General features: G+C 42.6%; 2 protein-coding genes across 2 annotated transcripts in view; one reads left to right on the top strand and one right to left on the bottom strand.

Moving 5' to 3' along the window:
- nedd8l (NEDD8 ubiquitin like modifier, like) overlaps positions 1–5,613 on the bottom strand; it is an 18,442-nt gene extending 12,829 nt beyond the window's left edge. The window contains exons 1-2 of the mRNA XM_034182709.1: positions 5,475–5,613; positions 4,781–4,828 (exon numbers count right to left, since the gene is read on the bottom strand). Of these exons, the coding sequence (XP_034038600.1) occupies positions 4,781–4,828; positions 5,475–5,492 (66 nt within the window). The 5' untranslated portion in view covers positions 5,493–5,613. The remainder of the gene's footprint in view (positions 1–4,780; positions 4,829–5,474) is intronic.
- Positions 5,614–6,171: 558 nt separating this feature from the next.
- Positions 6,172–7,952, top strand: LOC117521888. The gene is made up of 8 exons (XM_034183233.1): positions 6,172–6,555; positions 6,639–6,742; positions 6,815–6,906; positions 6,976–7,153; positions 7,227–7,332; positions 7,394–7,482; positions 7,589–7,680; positions 7,746–7,952. Exons 1-8 carry the CDS (start codon positions 6,247–6,249, stop codon positions 7,844–7,846), a joined length of 1,071 nt encoding a protein of 356 aa, XP_034039124.1. The 5' UTR covers positions 6,172–6,246; the 3' UTR covers positions 7,847–7,952.
- Positions 7,953–10,492: the final 2,540 nt, after the last annotated feature.

The following is a 10,492-nucleotide window of genomic DNA, read 5'->3' as shown; positions in this document are numbered from 1 at the left end:
ATTGAGTCTAATAATAGATTAAATGCAGTGTTGAGGCTGTCATTCTCAGCATCTGTGTGGATGTTAAAATCGCCCACTATAATTATCTTATCTGAGCGAAGCACTAAGTCAGACAAAAGGTCTGAAAATTCACAGAGAAACTCACAGTAACGACCAGGTGGACGATAAATAATAACAAATAAAACTGGTTTTTGGGACTTCCAATTTGGATGGACAAGACTAAGAGTCAAGCTTTCAAATGAATTAAAGCTCTGTCTGGGTTTTTGATTAATTAATAAGCTGGAATGGAAGATTGTTGCTAATCCTCCGCCTCGGCCTGTGCTACGAGCATTCTGGCAGTTAGTGTGACTCGGGGGTGTTGACTCATTTAAACTAACATATTCATCCTGCTGTAACCAGGTTTCTGTAAGGCAGAATAAATCAATATGTTGATCAATTATTATATCATTTACTAACAGGGACTTAGAAGAGAGAGACCTCATGTTTAATAGACCACATTTAACTGTTTTAGTCTGTGGTGCAGTTGAAGGTGCTATATTATTTTTTCTTTTTGAATTTTTATGCTTAAATAGATTTTTGCTGGTTATTGGTGGTCTGGGAGCAGGCACCGTCTCTACGGGGATGGGGTAATGAGGGGATGGCAGGGGGAGAGAAGCTGCAGAGAGGTGTGTAAGACTACAACTCTGCTTCCTGGTCCCAGCCCTGGATAGTCACGGTTTGGAGGATTTAAGAAAATTGGCCAGATTTCTAGAAATGAGAGCTGCTCCATCCAAAGTGGGATGGATGCCGTCTCTCCTAACAAGACCAGGTTTTCCCCAGAAGCTTTGCCAATTATCTATGAAGCCCACATCATTTTTTGGACACCACTCAGACAGCCAGAAATTCAAGGAGAACATGCGGCTACACATGTCACTCTCGGTCCGATTGGGGAGGGGCCCAGAGAAAACTACAGAGAAAACTACAGAGTCCGACATTGTTTTTGCAAAGTTACACACCGATTCAATGTTAATTTTAGTGACCTCCGATTGGCGTAACCGGGTGTCATTACTGCCGGCGTGAATTACAATCTTACCAAATTTACGCTTAGCCTTAGCCAGCAGTTTCAAATTTCCTTCAATGTCACCTGCTCTGGCCCCCGGAAGACAATTGACTATGGTTGCTGGTGTCGCTAACTTCACATTTCTCAAAACAGAGTCGCCAATAACCAGAGTTTGATCCTCGGTGGGTGTGTCGTCGAGTGGGGAAAAACAGTTAGAAATGTGAATGGGTTGGCGGTGTACACGGGGCTTCTGTTTAGAACTACGCTTCCTCCTCACAGTCACCCAGTCGGCCTGCTTTCCCGGCTGCTCGGGATCTGCCAGAGGGAAACTAACGGCGGCTAAGATACCTTGGTCCACACCGACTACAGGGGCCTGGCTAGCTGTAGAATTTTCCACGGTGCAGAGCCGAGTCTCCAATTCGCCCAGCCTGGCCTCCAAAGCTACGAATAAGCTACACTTATTACAAGTACCATTACTGCTAAAGGAGGCCGAGGAATAACTAAACATTTCACACCCAGAGCAGAAAAGTGCGGGAGAGACAGGAGAAGCCGCCATGCTAAACCGGCTAAGAGCTAGTAGCTGCGCTAAGCTAGCGGATTCCTAAAAACACACAAAGTGAATAATGTGTAAATAATCTAGAGGTGATTCAGCAGAGGGAGTGCTTTAGTTAAGGCACGTGAAGATTACACTGTGAAACAAATCGTTATCTAGGTAACTAGATCAATCTAACTGCGCAGATTAAACAGCTAACAGATACAGCAAAACACCGCTGTGCTCCAGAACAGGAAGTGACACAATACCGCAGTGAGAGCCAACCACCAGTAGAGGCAGAAGTATACACATATATACTCATATACATACACACATATACATACATACACACATATATACTCATATACATACACACATATACATACACACATATATACTCATATACATACACACATATACATACACACATATATACTCATATACATACACACATATACATACATACATATATACTCATATACATACACACATATACATACATATATACACACAACAAAAATATAAACGCAACACTTTTGGTTTTGCTCCCATGTTGTATGAGATGAACTCACAATATCACCATTTCCTTCAAATATTGTTCACAAACCAGTCTAAATCTGTGATAGTGAGCACTTCTCCTTTGGTGAGATAATCCATCCCACCTCACAGGTGTGCCATATCAAGATGCTGATTAGACACCATGATTAGTGCACAGGTGTGCCTTAGACTGCCCACAATAAAAGGCCACTCTGAAAGGTGCAGTTTTGTTTTATTGGGGGGGATACCAGTCAGTATCTGGTGTGACCACCATCTCCCTCATGCAGTGCAACACATCTCCTTCGCATAGAGTTGATCAGGTTGTCAATTGTGGCCTGTGGAATGTTGGTCCACTCCTCTTCAATGGCTGTGCGAAGTTGCTGAATATTGGCAGGAACTGGTACACGCTGTCGTATACGCTGGGCCAGAGCATCCCAAACATGCTCAATGGGTGACATGTCCGGTGAGTATGCCGGCCATGAAAGAACTGGGACATTTTCAGCTTCCAAGAATTGTGTACAGATCCTTGCAACATGGGGCCGTGCATTATCCTGCTGCAACATGAGGTGATGTTCTTGGATGTATGGCACAACAATGGGCCTCAGGATCTCGTCACGGTATCTCTGTGCATTCAAAATGCCATCAATAAAATGCACCTGTGTTCTTCGTCCATAACAGACGCCTGCCCATACCATAACCCCACCGCCACCATGGGCCACTCGATCCACAACATTGACATCAGAAAACCGCTCACCCACACGACGCCACGCACGCTGTCTGCCATCTGCCCTGAACAGTGTGAACTGGGATTCATCCGTGAAGAGAACACCTCTCCAACATGCTAAACGCCAGCGAATGTGAGCATTTGCCCACTCAAGTGGGTTACGACGACGAACTGGAGTCAGGTCAAGACCCCGATGAGGACGACGAGCATGCAGATGAGCTTCCCTGAGACGGTTTCTGACAGTTTGTGCAGAAATTCTTTGGTTATGCAACCTGATTGTTTCAGCAGCTGTCCGAGTGGCTGGTCTCAGATGATCTTGGAGGTGAACATGCTGGATGTGGAGGTCCTGGGCTGGTGTGGTTACATGTGGTCTGCGGTTGTGAGGCTGGTTGGATGTACTGCCAAATTCTCTGAAACGCCTTTGGAAATGGCTTATGGTAGAGAAATGAACATTCAATACACGAGCAACAGCTCTGGTTGACATTCCTGCTGTCAGCATGCCAATTGCACGCTCTCTCAAATCTTGCGACATCTGTGGCATTGTGCTGTGTGATAAAACTGCACCTTTCAGAGTGGCCTTTTATTGTGGGCAGTCTAAGGCACACCTGTGCACTAATCATGGTGTCTAATCAGCATCTTGATATGGCACACCTGTGAGGTGGGATGGATTATCTCAGCAAAGGAGAAGTGCTCACTATCACAGATTTAGACTGGTTTGTGAACAATATTTGAGGGAAATGGTGATATTGTGTATGTGGAAAAAGTTTTAGATCTTTGAGTTCATCTCATACAAAATGGGAGCAAAACCAAAAGTGTTGCGTTTATATTTTTGTTGAGTATATATATATATATATATATATATACACATACATACATACATACATACACACACACACACACGTGTGTGCAAAAATGAACATACACTTGGAAAACAATACAAATGCATGACATCACAGTAACAATTACTGATCCACTCTGTGTGGAATGTAGAAAAAACACTATTTTAATGTCTCAGATACAGATGGCGCAAAGCAACGCCGTGATGAAGCCTCACAGGACATGTTCTGGCATGTCCAGGTCATCCACAATTTCTCAGATAGTCACATGACTGAAAAGCCACCGAAAGCCGTCTGAAAGCCATCTGAAAGCCGTCCTGTGAGACCAACACAGAGGTGGTTTTGTGCCGTGCCATGAGCGGCACGGTGGCGCATTCCTCCGCTCCTCTTTCCATGAAAAAAACTCCTGTAACAGTGGAATGTGCCGAAAAAGTGCTGATGTCTACATCTTCTGCCATTTTTGTGGAAGTCAGACGACGTCCCGGATCAACGAAGCTTCACGTTGGAAATGATCTGGTTGTTTCAGTGGGGTTTCAGCCTGTCGATCGGCGCTCGGCGTGCGCCGCGCTCTCAGACGCTGTGGGTGGTCTTTAAACCAGCTGGAGCACTCCTTAATCTGTGTAATCCCCATAAAATCGTCCCTGGAAGCTATCTGAATTTTCCGAATGGTGTCCACCTGGAGGTCTCTCACAGTTTATGGAAAAATTTGATGCAGCAAAGCTCCAAATCGTTCAGACATTTTATTTGCAAAAAAATCCGACGAGAGGGGTGGACCACTGCTCACACAAAGCGTGCTTACAGGCGAATGACGCAACCGACAGGCGTGAAAAAACTCACGCATGCGTACGAAGGTTCAAGCTTGGCTGATGCAATCACACGTGATTCAAATCCATATGGTTTTTGCAAAAAATAAAAAGGTCTGATACTTTTCTAACAGACCTCGTATGTTTTAACAGTTTTTACACACTGGAAATAGATTTTATTGCTACAGAACTAAAACGTGGGTACACCTGTGTTTAGATCGGTGTGTAGTCATGAACTCTTAATCTAGACAAATGTACAAATTAAAATAATCTCCCCACTTGATGAATCTCAGAGAGTCATGCTATTACCTTGTCTGTGGGCTCAATGTCAATCTCAATTTCTTTTCCGGTGAGAGTCTGCAATATGAACACGATGACATCAATACAATGCACAAGTCATTTTCAATCAACACGAACGTCCACAAACCTACACTCTAGGCACAGAGTAACTTCATTACAATAACCAAGACTGAAGCTGGTTCATGTCCCTATACGGTCAACCAAAAAACACCAAATTGCAACTTGTATCTTCCGTGTACCTTGTATCTGAAGATTCATGTGTGCTGTAAAAAATTTTTAAAGATCCTTCTCTATGGCATCATAAAAGCTACAGAAGCCTGCAAGTCCTTCAGACTCATTCAGTTTTTGAGTACTGCATACTCCAGATTTACCATACGGCTTGTATGGAGTGATATAAATACAGGTCAAGACATATTCAGTGACTTGGAAATGTTCATGTATCCATCTCCTGACGTCCCTAAAGAAAACTGCTCATAATGCAGCCTTGAAAACGCATAACGGACACTGCTAGTTCTGGGAAAAAGTAACAAGGGAAAAAGCACACAACAGCAGCTATAGTGACTTAGCAGCAGTTTATCGTGAGGTCTTTATATTATTAATTGAATGAAATGAGAAAACCGGTCTGTTAGCATGCTAATGCTAACAGTGCACAAGCCAATGAGCAGACCGAAGGCAACGTGGTTCAAATTTAAAATTTCCCCACCTTAACTTTGATCAGCATGTTGAGAAAAAGGCTATACAACAACTAAAAATAAAATGATTAACGCCTGATAATAACAACAAGCTTATCTAACTGACTCAGCGAGGCTTCCTGTTGCAGCAGGTTAAAGGTTCCGTAGAGAATAGCGCTACGCTCGAAAAAAGGTTCCGCTCTGGTGTCTGATTAAGTTATTTACTTATTTATTTATTTGTTTATTTATTTATTGGACGAGACAGTTCATGTTGATCTACCCATGTTTCGTGCAATGGACGTAGAGGGTGTGCAATTAATCCTGGATTTCAAGCATAAAAACCCAGGTTTGACTTCTGACATGGATCTTTAAAAACTAAACCACATATTCAGATTCAGAACACTTTATTGATCCCAGAGGGCAATTCGTTTGCAGCATTCCAGAACAGTTCTCGCATACATACTACCATCCATTTCAGTTACAAGTCGAACTCTGGTGGAACAATAAAAGTTATACAACATTTAAAAATATATAATATATATAAAAAATATGTGCATGGAGACTAATTTTGACAATAAAAAAAGTGTCCCTGACGTCACAGTTTGTCTTTGGTCAGCCTACTGTTCCACTCAGTAGTAAAGTTGGCAGTAGTAATGCCTGAGTGGGTTTGCCATCTGCCAATAATACCTGAAAAAGAAGAAGAATGCAGCCATCTGGGCCTCCTGTGACACAGGTGTTGCTGGTTCAGTTGATTCTTCTGTGACTACATAAAGTCAAGCATGGCAGTGTTGGAGTGTTTAGGTCATGATGTTGTGTATCTGTTTTCTCCTTTGGGTTGGTTTAACAGCAATGCTTGCTGATGAAGCTGTGTCTCCCATGTCAACCTCTGAGAGCATGGAACCAAAACTTGAGGAGACGTTAGCTGTAGGTATTGCAATTGAGTGCTCATATGACTTTGTCAGGATCAAATGGCAGATACCGAAAGAACTGGTGCCGTATGCAGCTCGTTTCTTCCTTGGAAGTTGCATGGCTTCCAACATGACCGTTCTGCCCTCTGGAGAGGGAGATGCATCATTTAACTACCCATTCAGTGACTGTAAATTCAAACGGGAGGTGATGCAAAAGTCTTAAAACTTTAATGTTTAATATATATATCTGCAGCTTATATTGTCTTGCTAAGCTGTCTTTCTCTGCAGATGAAAGGGAAACATTTAATGTTCCAAAATGAGCTTACTTACAGACCAGATGCTAGAAGTAAACCACCAGCCTTTCACTATGGGTTTAAATGCGTCTACAAAAGGTAACGTATTTATCTTAAAGATAAACTTCATCTTATAAAATGTCCTGTGAGATGACTGTCGTTGCTTGGCAGACCTGAAGGCTGGGTACCCCCTTTCCTAAATCCTGGTTCAGGTGTTTCTGAAGGCCATGGTGGCCTGATCTTCTATATGGTCCTCCTCAATGGTGGGTTCTCTCATTGCACATAGGTAATTATAGATGCTTAAAACTCTAAACTTGTAACTCTGCTTGCAGATAAACTAGAGATTGCAACAACAAATGTTATCCCCTTGGGCTCGTACATTCCTATATGGGCTTCGGTTGAGCAGGAGGCCCATCAGCCTTTGTTGCTGCTCCTGGATGAGTGTGTGGCAGCAACCACAGCAGAGCTGAGGCCAGACAGCCAGGTGCACTACATCATTGGCAATAAGGGGTAAGCACTGGATTATGACTTGTTGAACAAAAGGTGATGGTCCTGACTGGGGGTCTTTAAATATCTGCCTTAGGTGCCTTCTGGAAAGCAAAACTGGACACTCCCGGTTCCTTCCTCGGTACCACTCATCATCGCTCACGCTGTATCTTCAATCGTTCAGATATGGGGTTGGAGAGGAGGTGAGTGTAAATGAGCTGCTGTAAGGAACGGTACCAAGTTTTAACTAAACTTCTGACTCAGGTGTACATTCACTGCACCCTGGTTGCATGGGATCCCCAAGTTCTTGATGAGAACAAGAAAGCATGCCATTATGACAAAACATATGGAAGGTACTTTGGGTTTTATATTTAAATGTAAAAACTTTAACATGTAATTAACCTTCAATGGCTCTAGATTAACTTGCTATTGAACAGCTCACTTTTTAAATGTAAACAGGTGGGAACTACTAGATAACCCATTTTGGAGCTCAGTTTGCAGTTGCTGTGACTCTTCCTGCAAGTCCAGGATGAAAAGAGATGCCGAATGGGGTATAAATATTTGCAGAATTTCACTGTCTGTATTTCCTTGAATTCATTACTAGTTCCCTCTGCAGAACCCAGTGGCTTGACCTACAAATCTGTGCTGGGTCCCCTGATCATAGTGGATGGTTCTGACTCTGTCCCCAACATGTCAGTCAATGCTGATTCGGCATAACTGCAATCAAGCTTCCTCTTCCAGGAATGGCAGCTGAGCACAGGTGTTCATAGCAAGGGAACTGACTCAAGCTGTTGGAGAACTTTATCCTGAACATGTTGTGACTTATTCTCCTGATTTGTAATGATCAGAGACCATGTTTTGTCTGTGCAAAATAAACATGTTGAGTCTCCTTGTGCAGTCAACATTTGTTTCCTTCAAGCCAATGTTGTACAGTGGCCACAAAGCATGATGGAAGTACACATGTTTATGTGCATAAAGTTATCCACTGGTTCTAAACTGTGACAATAATGGACCTGTGACATGTCAACCAACAGTTCTTGGTTCCTTTTCTTGCTCCGGGAAGATGCGGGTAGTTTAAGGAACAGTGTGACTCTCGTCTTCTAATGCATCTCACAGGCCAGCGATTATCTTCTTGCGGCTTCATTATTCCCATTGACAAAACTGAACTCGATCAGCTCAGACGTGGAGAAACGGGATGACATCTTCTAATCTCGCTGAGGTTGGGCTGTACATACATGAGAGGAGTTTGTTCTTGACTTCTGGTCTTTTGCTCTGCAGCCAGCGCTTTGTTCACAGGTATTAAACTCCAATATTCTGCCGGGAATCAACAATATCAAACATCACAAAATAAGGCTAAAGATTAACATTTGATCAATTAAACTGAATAATTTACTGAGCCTTACTTTTTGTAGCTGCCCGGACTATCGCTCACAAAGTCATCCTGCTTTCTAAATGAAAATGCATCGTTGGTGCCACAGTTACTGCTGTGAAGGTTTGGAAACAACTGGTTATGTTGAAAGATCAAGATATAACCCACATATTCCATATGTCTGGAACTATTCAGATAAAGTATATTTTATATAAAATATAGCTCTTGAAGTTGATTGGCAACAAGGCAAGATTTAAAAGTTTTATTCAGTCAGCTAAGGGAAGAGGAATGCCACCCTTTTATTTGTTTTTATTTTTTTAAATGTGATTTCTGGTCCAAAAGCTTCCATTATTTTCTTGTCCAAAACTTGGTGCTAAACTTGTTGTTTACACTCTACAGGGATAAAGTTGCAAATAAGCTGGTCAGGAAGTCCTGGGCTGGACTCTGTGGAAGAGATGGCTGAGAGGAGGCCAAGTTCAAATCCATCATGGACAACTCCTCTCACCCTCTGCATCAGACTGTAGTGGAGCTGAGCAGCTTGTTCAGTGACAGGTTGAGGCACCCTCAGTGCAAGAAGGAACGATACCGCAGGTCGTTCCTCCCTGCTGCTGTCAGACTGTACAATAATACTGTGAAATAACCACATGTCCACAAATCATGTGCAATAACAACTCGTTTATCTTATTTACATTAATTACTTTAACACTCACAGCCAAGTGGCTGAAATCTCTGGGTCGCAAGGTCACAAACAGAACACAGTGGAACGAGATCTTGAGTTGGCATTCCAGTAGCTCGACACGTGGCCTGAATTGGGCCGGATACTGGCTGCCATTTAGGAGTAGGAATTCCCACTCCTAAATGACCAATAGGAGAGTGGCACTCGCACCACACCTCCAAAGTGAGGCTGACCAATGCTGACGTTAGCTTCTCGGCTGCCAACCAATCAGAGACTAGGAGAGAGAGATAGGTGTCCGGCCTAATTCAGGTCAGTTGTCCTGTGGTCAGCTGGAACAAACAACTCACAGGAACATAACAGATAGGATGTTAGCATGATTGCTCACTATGTAGTTGCAAAATGCTAGAATATAGATTTGACTGCTTGTAACAAATTTAAGACTGGCTTTATTTGAGTGAACTGACTTGACAAATTATGAAGTTGCAATCGGAGCAAACCTGTTGTTAAAGATTTTAATATATATATATATTATCACTGTTAAACATTTGTTCCTTTGTCTTTGTTCTGATGAAACGTTATTGAGCTGTTTTGCACCTGTCTTAACGCAACTCTGAGAATGTACTTGTTATTATTACACTGATAGCTCAACTTTGTTTTTGTAGCCACTAACGACTGGGAGTGAAGCATGCTGGGGTCAGGCTGAACTGGGAGTGAAGAGTTGGAGGTTGTTTTTGACTGTTGTAAATTTATGACCTTGTTTTGTGCAGTACAGGAACATTCCAAGCAGATGAAGAACAGATGATAAGTACAACAGACGAGCCTGCAAGAATAGGATGTGCTGACCTCCATTGATAAGATTAAACAAAAGTTTCTCCACGCAGCTGCAATCATTAGTATACGTGCCATAAGATGTTCTGTTTTACGGGAAGAAACTTGTCTTGCGATGTTTCCCCCCACCCTTAGGACAAGTTTCACAATGTGGGTAGGGCTTTCTCCTAATAAAAAGAGTGAGCATGCGCAGCAGTCCTGAGTGCTCTCAGTGGTACTACGTGTACGGACTGTCTGCACTCCTCGCGAGCTAAATTTGATTTTCTGTCTCACTGGTGTTTCTTGACTCTGTTTGTCTTGTTAAAGGTTTTAAGAATGTTTGGAGGAGAAAATACCCAACACCTGTACATGGCTGTACTTGCCAGCTTGATTAACCCCAGTTTTCTAAAAAGATGTGTGGCATAATTTGATTTGTTTTTTGTTGTTGGTTTTTTTTTTTTTTTCTAAAACTAACTGCTCATGTTATTTCAGCTGTGGGTAACATGGTTAA

Source organism: Thalassophryne amazonica, chromosome 12, assembly GCF_902500255.1.
Source record: "Thalassophryne amazonica chromosome 12, fThaAma1.1, whole genome shotgun sequence".
NCBI classification, from domain to species: domain Eukaryota; kingdom Metazoa; phylum Chordata; class Actinopteri; order Batrachoidiformes; family Batrachoididae; genus Thalassophryne; species Thalassophryne amazonica.
The sequence above is the reverse complement of the archived record's forward strand: the minus strand, read 5'-3'. Positions and strand labels throughout refer to the sequence as shown.

What these genes read in the sequence shown, in the direction of transcription:
- LOC117521888 (XM_034183233.1), top strand. Translation starts at nt 6,247, where the DNA reads ATGATGTTGTGTATCTGTTTTCTCCTTTGGGTTGGTTTAACAGCAATG. An exon ending in CTATATGGTCCTCCTCAATG is followed by an intron (nt 6,907 to 6,975) that starts GTGGGTTCTCTC and finishes CTCTGCTTGCAG; the next exon opens with ATAAACTAGAGATTGCAACA. An exon ending in GAAAAGAGATGCCGAATGGG is followed by an intron (nt 7,681 to 7,745) that starts GTATAAATATTT and finishes TTCCCTCTGCAG; the next exon opens with AACCCAGTGGCTTGACCTAC.